General features: G+C 40.9%; 1 protein-coding gene across 1 annotated transcript; it reads left to right on the top strand.

The window, feature by feature from the left end:
* Positions 1–3,654: 3,654 nt before the first annotated feature.
* LOC135625155 (protein GIGANTEA-like) lies at positions 3,655–13,196 on the top strand. The gene is made up of 14 exons (XM_065129536.1): positions 3,655–3,876; positions 4,983–5,054; positions 5,223–5,277; positions 5,402–5,544; positions 5,712–5,983; positions 6,197–6,255; positions 7,829–8,066; positions 8,141–8,291; positions 9,093–9,302; positions 9,500–11,017; positions 12,062–12,130; positions 12,247–12,465; positions 12,623–12,715; positions 12,797–13,196. The coding sequence occupies exons 1-14, from the start codon at positions 3,790–3,792 to the stop codon at positions 13,097–13,099; spliced, it is 3,489 nt and encodes a 1,162-aa protein (XP_064985608.1). The 5' UTR covers positions 3,655–3,789; the 3' UTR covers positions 13,100–13,196.
* The last annotated feature ends 859 nt before the right edge of the window (positions 13,197–14,055 follow it).

The raw sequence follows: 14,055 nt of genomic DNA, 5'->3' as shown, positions 1-14,055 counted from the left end.
CACTCCTGTTGACATGCTTTGCTGGTTCATGATTCCACTGAGGTCTCTGGGTGCAATCATTGCTTCTTCCTGGTGGACCAACTAGTGTTATCCTGAAATGAATGTGTTCCCATGCATTGCAGGTGAATCTGATGCTCTGGGCTTTCGAAGGGACTTGGGGGGAAGAAGAAGACGATGATGATGACGATGATGCGAAACACAATCCTAGGACCCTAAACGAAAGCCCAGAAGACTCTTCCGATGAATTTTGCGATGAACAGGAGCTACTATCGGTGCACACGACAACTGCCGGGTCAAGAAACGGATCGAACAGGAGGTACCCACCGCGTGATGAGGACGAATCCCAGCCTTCCTCCGATGTCACCTTCTTCTGGTAGCATGCATCCCGGCGTGGTGTCTTCAGAATTCAGCTCGTGCACTGTGCACACGACGAACTCTTCCGATGCATAAATGCGTCAATACGTGGTCGGGTGCAGTTTTCAGAATCTGTTCTTTGCTGTCTCGTGAGAACTATCAGCTGCAATCTCTGTGTGTGGGAAAAAGAATGCTATAACCTGCAGCAAGCGATTGAATATAACATATACATATATGTTCCCTTTCGCGAAAACTCATGTTGGTATGAGGATAAAAGGTGCTTTATTTGTGCAATCTCGAGAGCCAAAGGTCTCAACGCTTAAAGCGAGAAGCACCCACCCACCCAACTAACCAAAGGAGCCTGCGATTGTGGCTGATACAGACTGCTACCCAACCGTTTTAAGGTCATCTTCGTTATATACAATTCGGCTATACTCGGGAAGATATTTTGTGGTGGGCTCGCTCTTCGATAGCTCAGAAGATCATTCATCGGTTCGTTTAGGCCGAGAGCTGTCTTGTCTCACCAACATCACATAAATTGGGCATGTGCGATATAAGAGACCCGTGAGCCCAAGAAAATTTAGATTGGGCTATGCGGACGAAGTTTGGTAATTATCCCCGTACCCATAGATATTATATCATCATACATTTGATGGCGGATAAGATATCGAATCATTCGGTCAGGAGGGCAGCGTGTGCCCTTTCTTTTCTTTTTTTTTCTATTTTCTTTTATTTTTTAAGGAGCGTAGTTCGTGACTCATAATGGAGTCGCCGCCGACTTGTAATTAATCATCGTAATGTAATTTCATGATTAACATGTTGACGACTCGGCATCGGCCTAACGAAGAACATTAAATCATAGTAAAATGATGAATTTTCTTTTCTTTGCTAATAAGAAATTAATCGAGAGTCAAGAGGGAGGAATTGGAGCGTGGACTGTGGCAACCACCATGAAGGCAATGACGTCATTTCACCGGTCATGTGTTGTCGTGACCCCTGGGTCTCTCTGCCCATGCGATCCCACCATCCGAACAGTGCTACGCATGCATGCGTGCATGGACCACCCGGGTTTCCCATCCCCTGCGAGATGACATGATGCCTTGGGCCCCGCCGCTCGTGGGCCATCGTGGCGGAACAAATCAGTCACGTCCCTTGAGTCCGAAGAAATATATTCCTCTCACCTGGTGATGCCACATCACTCCCGCATCGCTGAAATCCTTAGAGACCCTCCCATTGGCTGCCAAGTCGTACCAATTATTCTCCGTCACCGGCTCGTGCCGGTCACAACGACGCAAAATATCTAATTCCCTCCACCACTCTTTCTGGACACGTCTCTCTCTCTCTCTCTCTCTGGGGCAGCTGCCCGTTTGAGGAAGCGTTGGCTTTTTGGCGAGGGATCCTTCGCTCCGCGCCACACCCTTGGGGGGTTCGGGCAGGTCATCTTGACCGTCCGCGTCGGCGAGGGTTTACCGTCAACCGGCGTGGCTTGCTCGATTCGTGGTCGGTCTGTTTCGGTGATTTGATTGGCCGATCTACCACGGACGAAGGAGTACACGGAAGACATGGCTAAGGAGGAGGCCACGTAGCTGTTCCTGCGACGTCCAAACGGATGCCGTGGAAGCCACTGGCACCATCTTTGGATGCTACTTCTCGCAGGAATTGCTTTTGCTGCATTTTTTTTTAAAAGATGAACAAACACCTTTCAATAATAATAATAATAATAATAATAAATAAAAACGTACCCAGATAATAAAAAGTTTTTTGAAATTTTTTATATTTATTTATTTTATCTAAATGAGAGCCTAAGCGAATGAAATCAATAATAGTAATAATAATAATTAATAAATGATAAATTGTTAATGTAAGAAAAGTCACTAGAAAGTCGCCATTAATCCTTGATATTTAATCGTCAAGGGTTGCTGGAGGCTGCTAGTTTGTATAATACAGGTTTAATTAGCGCTTTTATATGGGGCATGAAGGCACCATGGAGTGTAGTCGTGACTGATGGCATGACACCCGTGACTCCCTGGCTTTAGCCAGGCTGGATTCAGTGCATGTGATGGCACGGGGGCAATTTTGTCATGCTGCGGAAAAAACACCCAAGACATGGATCATCCGGCCGCGTCCATGGATGATGCGGCATGGGAATGCGTGACCCATGCATGACGCATGATGCATGGCCATGTCCACCGGCAATCGCCGAGGGATGCACAAAAATATCAAGGCCACGTCAGCGTTGGAGATCAGGAGAGGGAAGGGCAGCCTCCAGCTTAAGCACCACCGCTTTGCAAAGTATCTTTCCCTACTCTCTTCTTTTGCCGGCTTCTTGTTTTCCCCCTCCTTAAAGACGAAGAAGAGAGAACCGATTAATAATCTTCTCTCTCTCTCCCTCTCTCAAGATTCCTCCTCTCTTCTCCTTGTTCTCGAAATTTTTTTTTTCCTCCATACCTTTCTTCCTAGCTCTCATCTCCCTCCAACCATTCAGCGAACCCACGTAGAGCTTCCACCGATCTTTGGATCCAAGGAGCCATCGCGGTAGTGTTTCTTTCGCTCTTTCTTTTTTCTCCATTTAAAAGGTTTATGATGTTCTCGATACAAATTTATCTTCGATTAGAATTTCTTGTTCTTGTTGTTGTTTTTTTTGTATACTTTATGGTTAAGTAAGATCGATCGAACGTGTAGTTCATTCGGACCGCTTTCTTGATTTTTTTTGTGTGCTCTCTTTTACTTGTGTTTTACACAGATACGGCGGTTGTCTATTTGAAATCCTTGCGTATGCTTGCTAAATTTTGGTTTGGCGGACTCTAAACTTCGGATCCGATGAATCAATGCGATCATGTTGCTTCCCTTCCATTTTATCCGCCTACTTCTAAGGATCTTTCTCAAATGAAATAAAGTTTCTAGTTCTCGCTGTTTTTGATATATTTTTCTTCTTCCTCTTTCTGTCAGAGTGTTGGATATTGAACCGAGGGGAATGAAATGATCAATTCCTTAGAATCTCATTTCTTGATTTTTCCTATATTTGCTTTTACACATATAATGAAGGTAATTTAGCCTTGTGATTATTTCTTGTGTAGATATTTGGAGATTGGTGCGTTTGAGCTTGTTCCAGATATTTGCTAGATTTTTGTTGGTCTAGAACCGCCTGAGCAGGATCGACGGATTACATGTGGATGATAGTCCCAGTTGATCTGAGCAAAACTTGAGTTGGATGAACTCTGTTGGTTTGACAGATTGATGTCGGATGTGGATACGAGTTGATGCACATGTTAGGTTTCATTTGGTTCTATAGATGAACTGGCATCTGAACTGGGCTATGCTAGTTAATGCATGCTCTGATTCTTGGTAGAGAAGGACGAAATTTCTGCATCTCAAATTAATTTGCCGGCTTGTGGAGGTGAGTCTGTGACAAGGGGGGCAGAGTAGGGGCTCGGAATGTCTGCCTCGCATGAGAAGTGGACCAATGGGCTCCAATTCTCATCCCTCTTTTGGCCGCCACCACTCGGTGAGCAGCAGAAACAGGTAAAAGATGGAGTCCTTATCCTTTCTTTCTTTCTTTCTTTCTTTTTTTTTTCATATCGTGCCCTACAATATGTTGTTGCTTAGACTGCTACTTTGATGCCTTGCTGGATTGCAATGAAACTTCACATCTGCAATCCTTCAGTAGAAGTTGTAGGAAGTTGATTTGGGTCTTATTCGTGCCTTTTTACCCACATCAATTTCGCTTACAATAAGACTAGAATAAAGGCAATATAATGTAAGTCAGACAAAAGTTAACTGAAGTCCTACTTAAATGTCTTTGCCATTTTTTCATGCCAAATTTCTGTAATATCTACATACAGTTCCCTGTTATGATATAATATGTACTACTTTGTGCTTCAAATTTTATTGCTTTTGGTGTTCAATTATTCCTAGTGATGCAATTATATATAACTGTTTCTTAACTATTGGTAATTTCTCTAGCCACTTTGACTCTTCCTCATGTCTTCCCTGTTAATATCTGAATTCCTAGACCATTCTAACGTGGTTTCGACACAGTCCTTGACTAAGGTCATGTCTTCATGATCTAGACATATTTACCATTGTTGCTGGCTTCAGCATCTATTTGGTAGATCTTCATGTTCTACTTTTAGGCTGCTACAACTTGGATTTGCTAGTACCTCTAGCATCTTCTGTTCCACATTGGCTTCTTTCACTGTGTTACCAATTCGTTCTTCTTATTGGATCTCTTAGTTCATACATTTATTTCCTAGAAGAGGAACTAAGATGATAACATTCTTGGTAGCACCATGTTGACCCTATATAGCACAATTTGCTTTCTTGACTCTAAGTTGTAATTGGTTATAGAAATCAAATATACTCTTTGCCAACTACACAAAGATTTAGATATCATAGCATCAGTAATCATATGTGTTGTTTCAGTTATTAGAAGTTTTAAACCCTGATAAGATTAACATGGGTAAGTTTTACAGAAAAGAGGGGGAAAAATAAAATAAATGGATACAATGGAGCAGTTGATTTTACCATAAACAATCATTCACTGTATGCCTGAAAGTAAATTTGTTGACTGTTAGCCATGTCTAAGCTTTTGTCTGATTTCTTTCCTAACATGCTTTTGGTTCTTAAAGGCACAAGTGATGGCCTATGTTGAATATTTTGGTCAGTTCACGTCTGAGGAATTCCAAGAAGATATAGCTCAGGTATGAACCCTTTCTATCGGAATAATGTTAAAAGCATTCAATTTTCAGTACCACAGATCATGAGCTTATTGTCATGTTTTTTACTCTGCATTAAAAAAATATTATGTTCTACATGAACAAATGGTGACAAAGTCTTACATTTACTGCTACTTGGACTTGTATGTGCAGCTAATCCAAAGTCATTATCCTTCAAAAGATAAGCGCCTTTTGGATGAAGTTTTGGGTATGGGATTCTTACTCCTCCCTGTGCCAATTACATACTATAGATGTCATGAATTGTTCTCTGTCATTTCTTCTATTTAAACTTTATACTGGGGAAGTTACTGACTGCTAATGTTATATTCCAGCTGTATTTGTTTTGCACCATCCAGAGCATGGTCATGCCATTATCCATCCAATTCTTTCACTTATAATTGATGGGACATTGGCATATGATAGAAATGGCTCTCCATTTTGCTCTTTTATATCTCTATTCAAACAGAACTCTGAGGTATGGGACTTTGAGAAATTAGCCATTTTATTGTTTGATTAATGTTGTTGTAGAATGCTCTTTCAGAAACCATACATAAAATTTGACTTCTAAAACAGAACCTCAGGGTTCTAATTCATGTCTTAAGGATACTAATTTATTCTACCAACTAATACTTTCAAATGCAGAAAGAATATTCTGAGCAATGGGCTTTGGCATGTGGGGAAATTTTACGGGTTTTAACTCACTACAATCGGCCAATTCACAAGGTTGAGCATCATAATGTTGGATATGAGAGGAGCAATAGTGACAACCGTGCTACCACAAGCAAGTCAAAGCAGGAAGAAGCAAATCACCCACTGCAGCAGGAAGATAGGAAACCATTGCGACCATTATCTCCCTGGATAACGGATATTTTGCTTGCTGCACCACTGGGAATTAGAAGTGATTATTTTAGATGGTATGAAATGTAGTTTTCGTTTGGGAATATTAGTCTTCAATAATGATCAAGTTACGTATGGCCTTGAGTTGCATATGTCACTAAGTTTGAAGTTTCTCTGCTTTGATATTGTGGAAACCTAGACTATGTTTTTTTTCCTTTATGAACTAGAGACCAATTTGTTACATGTGTTAGTCTTCAACATTTCCTTTCACATATTTTCTTTTGAATTAGGTGTGGAGGGGTCATGGGCAAATATGCAGCAGGTGGAGACCTAAAGCCTCCGACAACTGGTTCGTGAAAATTGATAGCATACTCTTTTTAATATTTTCTGCATTTATATGCTTCAAGATGCACTATGACAAATTGTATTCAAAGTTCAAACACAATTTTTACATAATCTATTATGATTTTATTCTTTCCTAACACAATGCAAAACATCTAATAAATAAATGAAACTGCATGGAGAGGTAAGGCTTTCTACACTAAACACTCCTAGACCTTGCAAGCAAGGACTGCAATCTCGTATCAGGGTACTGCACCAGTCGTTCGGACCGGTACATACCAACCAATACCCCAATACCAACGTAACGATACATGGTACACTGGTATATACCAAAGACTCGAAAAGGAACAAGAGGAAGGGACATATGGCGATGGAGGAAGGAGGAGGAAAAAGTGGATGCGGTCAAGGAAGAGGAGTTGGAAGAAGGAGGAAGAAGAAGGAAGAAGAGGAAGAGAAATGAGATAAAGGAAGGAAGAAGATAAAACAGTGGTGGAGGAGGAGGCGGAGGAGGAGGAGGAAGCATACCCAAAATCACCGGCGCATGGCAAAGGACAAGCGACAATAGGTAGCTCGCAGACTCTTCACGTATGGTGAAGTGGCTCACGAATACAAGCCCTAAACCAGCAACTGATGAGTTAATTTTTTTTTTTTTCATAGGTCAGACCGGATCATTCAAAATGGAGGTGGTCTGCATGACACATGCCATCCGTTTCATGCCGGTCCAGGCAAAACTGCATTCTATACTTGCACTTCATATTTTATCACTGTGTCTTGTGTGATAAAACTGCTTAGGTAGATTCAACTAAAATTATGTGTTAATGCCTTTTGGTTAATTGGTAGCAAGGATCTAATGACTGTCCATCAGTTAAAGCCTTAACCTATTTGAACTAAGACTTCCTTTATTGGCGATTATTTGCATAAGAGAATCCTTCTGGGGTTACCTATGATGCCCACTTCATCGAGTGTATGCTAGGCTTATAAATAGGTTTGATTGGGAAATGTGGAGTGCAGCTCTGCCTTAAGATTTGTACTAGACCAACTTGGATCTGATCAGGTCAAAAAATGCCATTTCAAACCCATCAAAACAGCTAGTGAAGTCCAAGATCACAGCACTAGCAAACTTTGATAGGAAGCATTTGTGTGTGATGTTAAATGAATGAAAAAAAGGGGATAGAGAAGAGAGATGGAGATAGCTCTAGGAATGGAGAGGTATTTCTTACTCTCGTAGCACAGCACTTGCTTCGAATCTCTTCTAATTTTTGTAAGTCAGTTTCCTTTGAAGCTTCTTCTTGTATTTGTTGGCTTTGTGTATGATGTCTATGTTGATTTCTGCTTCTCTCAGTTTATGCTTGGAATTCTTTATCATATACATGAGAATAATTATGCCCACTGCACTAAAAACTTCTGCATATATCAAATTTATATGTTGCAAGATTGAATTGTCTCTAGTTATTTCTATCCCTGCACATGTAAAACTTGTGTTCATTCATTCCTATAGAAAAATCAAGGTCTTTTCCTAATGCAGTTTTAGTTTCTGCATGTGCCTAAAGACCTGACAACTATTTAATGTTTTTACACAGCTTGTAGTCGTGGATCTGGAAAGCATCAACTTATGCAATCCACTCCCAGATGGGCTGTAGCCAATGGAGCTGGAGTTATACTGAGTGTTTGTGATGAAGAAGTAGCTCGTTACGAGACTGCAAATTTGACAGCAGCTGCCGTTCCTGCACTCTTGCTTCCTCCTCCTACAAATGCCTTAGATGAGCATCTAGATGCTGCCCTGCCTGCTCTTGAGCCTTTTGCTTGCTTGTTTCATAGGTGAGCAACCTGCCTTTAACATATAATACGTGTGCTGGTAGAGATATTACTTATGATTGCATTTCTTCGGTCAGGTACTATGCCCTTGCTACACCTAGTGCAACTCAGAGGCTACTTCTTGGACTGCTTGAAGCACCACCATCATGGGCACCTGATGCACTTGATGCTGCTGTACAACTAGTTGAACTCCTTAGAGCAGCTGAGGATTACGCATCTGGTGTGAAGGTATGTTGTGATAATTGAAGATATGTAATTCTGTTCCAATGTCCACTTATCAGTGTTGTTCATTTCTCCCGTAAATCATCACATCATTGCACTGTTACCACAAAGTTGTTAATTTTACTCGATAACTATTTCTGTCAACATATCTTCCTTTTTAGTTTCAACAAGTATTGGGTTATTTAAAAGAGGGAAATAGAAAAGAAGGATCCTCTAGAAATATACTATATCAAACCAAATGCCATAAGAAAACAACAACATCATGAAAAGTTTCTTCAATTTCAACATCTTGATAAAACTAGTCTGGATATGCATATGGGCCATGTCAGCTTGTATGATGATCCAAAATATATCTTCTTTGAATGCCAGTCGTGCTTCGGTGAAAAAATCAGAGTGACAATTGCAGGACAGCAATTTGACCATATAGACAACTTGCACCACCAAGCGTTGATCACAGACATTTTGTTACAGAAACTAATTTTTTTTCGTTTAGTGGCAAAATATCTAGGCCTACTAATCTGGATGGCCATGTGTATCAATTTAAGGGTGTTGCCCAAGTAGTCAGAAATCCTCTTCCTCGTGTGTCTTCTTTAAACACTGGATGCAAATCACTGAACCATTGGTTTATTTCGGACGTGCACTTTTTTCTTTGGGGTTGCAAATCACTGAATTATTGTAATGTCAACAAAATGCTTCAAAAACTTCAATTGAGTTTCCTTTGACACCTAATGTTGTCATAATTATCTGATTGATCAGCATCTCTCTTAAAGCATGTAGTTGCTAATTTTCTTATATTTCCTTTTGCAGCTTCCAAGGAATTGGATGCATTTGCACTTCCTACGTGCAATCGGTATTGCAATGTCCATGAGAGTTGGAATCGCTGCAGATGCTGCAGCTGCTTTGCTTTTCCGAATACTTTCTCAGCCTACATTGCTCTTTCCCCCTCTGAGACATGCTGACGGAATCAAAGTCCATCATGAACCTGTAGATGGTTATATTTCACCATACAAGAGACAGGTAACTCAAGATATTTGCACTATCAAAGTGAACCAAGGAAAATTATGAGTCATCTATTTGTTGTTTACACAATGCCATGAATTCTTAAATTATTTATTTGAAGCATACCACTCAGCAAATGTATTCTCTTATTTGTTCTGGTTTAACTTGTTCTTTTGTGATTGATACACATTACTATTGATGGTAAATTCAATCAGATAGAAGCTTCTATTTGTGATGCCACTATTGAGGCAACTGCTCAAGGAATTGCATCAATGTTATGTGCACATGGCCCTGATGTTGAATGGAGAATATGTACCATTTGGGAAGCCGCTTATGGTCTGCTTCCTCTGAGTTCTGAAGTTGTTGACTTGCCTGAAATAGTAGTTGCAACCCCTTTGCAACCTCCTCCTTTGTCATGGAATTTGTATTTACCACTGCTTAAAGTCTTAGAGTATCTTCCCCAGGGAAGTCCATCTGAAGCATGCCTCATGAGAATCTTTGTTGCCACAGTGGAAACTGTACTCCGAAGAACTTTCCCCTCAGAGAATTCGGAGCAACCCCGAAAACCGAGAGGTCATGGCAGTATGTGGTCTACCACTAAGAACCTAGCTGTTGCTGAGCTTCATACAATGATTCATTCACTGTTTTTGGAATCTTGTGCATCTATGGACCTTGCCTCCCGCTTGTTGTTTGTAGTGCTAACAATTTGTGTCAGTCATGATGCTTTGCCTGATGGGAGCAAAAGACCAACAGGTTGTGGTAGTCATTCTGCAGAAGAAATTGGGGAGTCAGAGACAGTAAATGGAGAGGCGGTTACAAGTTACAAAAATAGGAGAAAACAAGGGCCAGTTGCAACATTTGATTCTTATGTTCTAGCAGCTATTTGTGCATTGGCTTGTGAGCTTCAGTTATTTCCTTTGATTTCCAAAAGCCGTACATGTTTGGAATCTAAAGACTCCGCAAGAATGACTAAAGTTACAAAGGGTAATGGAGCTGCTCATGAGTTATATAATAGTATTACATCTGCTGTTTGTCACTCTCGCCGAATACTTGGAATTCTTGAAGCCCTTTTCTCATTGAAGCCATCGTCTATCGGTACATCATGGAGCTACAGTTCAAATGAGATTGTAGCTGCTGCAATGGTTGCTGCTCATGTTTCCGAGCTGTTTGGAAGATCAAAGGCTTGCATGAATGCTCTGTCTCTCCTAAGGAGATGCAAGTGGGATACTGAGATTTCCACGAGGGCATCTTCACTTTATCACCTTATTGATATACATGGTAAAAATGTTGCCTCCATAGTTCACAAGGCTGAACCTCTTGAAGCGCACTTGGTACGTTCACCGGCATGGAAGGATGACATAGCTTGTTCTAGTGATAGGAACAGCAGTAACAACTTTGATGGACAGGATAATGCCAACTCAGAGTCTACCAGTAGTTCATCAGGAATGCTCTTAAAGCCTGAAAAGCCTAGTTTAGTAAATCATATTATGGCAGAGGCATCATCAAAAAGTATTGCAAATTTGCCAGTTGACGCTCCTGCTTTGGCAACTTTTCTAACCATGGATAGAAATGTTGGCTACAATTGGGGTGCACAAGCTCTTCTAAGAACTGTATTTGCAGAGAAACAAGAATTATGTATCTCTGTTGTTTCATTATTGTGGCACAAGCTAATTGCAGCCCCTGAAACGAAAGTGAGCGCAGAAAGTACATCTGCTCAACAGGGTTGGAGACAGGTAAAGAATTCTTCTATTAGGTGATGTTTATTTTCAGTTATTGTTCTTTTGGCTACCCTGTGAACATCTATCACTAGACTAATACTAAAAGTTTGCTTAATGTGCTTTAAGGAAAATCTTGATTTTTTTTTTAATGTCATATCATTTTCATTTCTTAGACCATCTCAATTTAAGGTCCTACCACTGTGATCAAGGAACAAGCCAACAGTCACAAAATCCGTCATCGCATGGCTATATTATTCCTTTTTTTTCTTTAATCTTGGTGGCATTGTCATTTTTCGAACTAAAAGTTGTATTAAGGTAACTGATGCAATAATAACTGACAAACTGCCTGATTAAATATAAATTAAAGAACCCAATTCATGATTCATAGTTTATTTCTCGTTCCAATAGCACAGATCCAAACCAGGACACTTTCATTCCTTATATTCCGGTAGCATGGGTCCACACCAAGATAGCCTTTGATCACCATTGTACCCTATATCCTCGGTAAGTCCTCCTGTCAGCACAAAAATGATAGGTCAATGGAACCCAAAGTGCTCCAACCTAATCAAATGGTTAGTTCCTCGTTTTTACAAATTTATCCTGACTTATTTTGATAATCTTATCAATTCAAGTTGCTCAAAGTCACCAAACTCCCATCACATAAAGGACTTTGAACAAGCAAGATTCTTGACTTGCCATTGTCTTAAATGCTTTAGTAGAATTAGCAGCAACACAAGCAAGTGTTGGTACGTGTTCACTATTATTTTAGTTCCAACCCCAATTATTTTCTTGAGAATTTTGGTAATAATGTGTTTTGCAGATACTTATGATTATCATGGTTTTCTTTTCTTAAAATTTAATGATAATGGTTGCAAACTTCAAAAAATTTGTGGCAGCTGTTTTCTCTGCCTCTTTTTCTTGGTACTGCTCATAAAAAGGAGAAACAATTAACCAAGAAAATGTGGAACTTAATTATAGTAATAATATCTTGAATATGGTTCTTTTTCTTGGTACTGCTCATAATGCTTTAGACTGACCAACTTTTCCCTAAAAAACCAGGTGGTTGATGCAATCTGCAATGTTGTTTCAGCTTCACCAACAAAAGCAGTAACAGCTATTGTCTTACAGGTCCAAACCATAGTTACTTTAGATGCTTTTCTCTATTATTAAATTGCATCAATATTAGTATGTTTTCCAGTATTTACCATTTTCTTAAGTCACTTCTGTGGAACTTCTTGTTACAGGCAGAAAAGGATTTGCAGCCCTGGATTGCGAGAGATGATGAGCAGGGACAGAAGAAGTGGAGAATCAACCAGAGAATTATAAAATTGATCGTAGAACTTATGAGAAATCATGACAGCCCAGAGGCACTGATGATCCTTGCAGGTGCTTCAGATATTCTGCTCCGTGCTACGGATGGAATGCTCGTTGATGGTGAAGCATGTACGTTGCCACAGTTGGAGGTAACAAACATCAGAAACTCAATTAGAATTTTACAGAGCATAACCAGTTTGGATGAATTTTCTTACTTTTTGATTATTTTCGCAATGTGGTATTTGTCATTATGAGAGCAGTTTCTTGTTCTGATATTCTGTTTCCCGTCTGTACAAACATGAGCAGCTCTTGGAAGTAACAGCAAGAGCAGTTCGACTTGTGATCCAATGGGGTGAATCAGGCCTGGCCGTCGCAGATGACCTCTCGAATCTGCTGAAGGTAACTCTTCTTCTGACTTGATCTCAACAACAGTCAGCGACAAAGTGCTAAATACTAAGTGCAAAAAATACGGTAATGCAGTGTCGCTTACCAGCCGCGGTCCAGTGTCTTTCCCATCCAAGTGCACACGTACGTGCTCTCAGCATAGCGGTACTCCGCAATATCATCCAGAGCAGCACGAGCAACGGCAGTGGTCGTATTCATGGGGATGCACCGGGCCTCTCTGATCCATCTTACCAATGCTTGAATCTGGGAATCATAAACTGGCATTCAGACGTTGAGAAGTGCTTGAAGTGGGAGGCTCGTAGCAGGCTTGCAACTGGTTTGACACTTGCTTTCCTCAGTGCTGCTGCCAAAGAATTGGGCTGCCCCATCTCCTGTTGAGCATATCTTTGGCGTTGGCGGCACTTGTTAATGTATATGTAATGCCCTGTTAGTGTTCAGTATGATAGTCGCTAATCTAGTCTCTGTTTTGTCACTATATTTGGTGTATCGTTGTCTGAATTCTGAAGAATGTCAGTGGACCGAACACTTTCTCATTGATGAAATGAACTACGCATGGTCAGCAAAAGAGATCACGAGAAGGTAGCAGCCGTGTCTCTGCAGTATGCATGGTCGGCAAAAGAGATCACGAGCTTTTCTACTCCATACGCGTCTAGTATACATCATCATCTTTCAATGGCCACGGAAAGGAGTAACTAAAACAAAACAGGCAGCGGTTGCGGTTGCATCCCTCAAAACGTCGGCGTGTGATCATCTCCGCTCGTCTGCATCTCAGTCGTGGATGAATCACTGCCGTCACCTGCCCCGCATGCTCTCCGATACCCAACATACTATGCTCGTTACACCAGAGGGTCACCCGTCACGGAAACATGGACAAACCCAGAAGAACGAGGTCACCGTCGAAGCCCTTCTCGGAAGGTATTCCAGAAACACGGCAAGGAAGGCATCTGAAGGTAACCTCGAAAGAAGACGGGCAAAGGTGGGGTTCTCTGAGGGCCGTTATTTCATCTCTGACGCCGATGCTGTCTGTTTCGATTTCAACGAGAGCCAACCACGGGTCGTGCGATCCCAGACCCACAGGGTACAGAATCAACTAGGCCCGAAAGATCTAATCCGTCGTCGTCGTCTTGGACTCTTTTACCTCCTCCAGCACCTCACTTGATCCCCAGATGACATAATAAAGCTTCTTCACCTCCTCCTACCCACTCACCACACTTAATTTTATGCCAGAAAAATAAATTAATGCGTTGTTTAAACGAATGGGTAAAACTCCTAATTAAAGTTGAATCCGGACAAATTATTTACACAGAGAGAAAAAAAAATTAAAAATTCAAGTT

Source organism: Musa acuminata, chromosome BXJ2-10, assembly GCF_036884655.1.
Source record: "Musa acuminata AAA Group cultivar baxijiao chromosome BXJ2-10, Cavendish_Baxijiao_AAA, whole genome shotgun sequence".
NCBI lineage: Eukaryota > Viridiplantae > Streptophyta > Magnoliopsida > Zingiberales > Musaceae > Musa > Musa acuminata.
The sequence above is the reverse complement of the archived record's forward strand: the minus strand, read 5'-3'. Positions and strand labels throughout refer to the sequence as shown.

What these genes read in the sequence shown, in the direction of transcription:
- LOC135625155 (XM_065129536.1), top strand. Translation starts at nt 3,790, where the DNA reads ATGTCTGCCTCGCATGAGAAGTGGACCAATGGGCTCCAATTCTCATCC. An exon ending in TCGGTGAGCAGCAGAAACAG is followed by an intron (nt 3,877 to 4,982) that starts GTAAAAGATGGA and finishes TGGTTCTTAAAG; the next exon opens with GCACAAGTGATGGCCTATGT. An exon ending in TAACAGCTATTGTCTTACAG is followed by an intron (nt 12,131 to 12,246) that starts GTCCAAACCATA and finishes TTCTTGTTACAG; the next exon opens with GCAGAAAAGGATTTGCAGCC.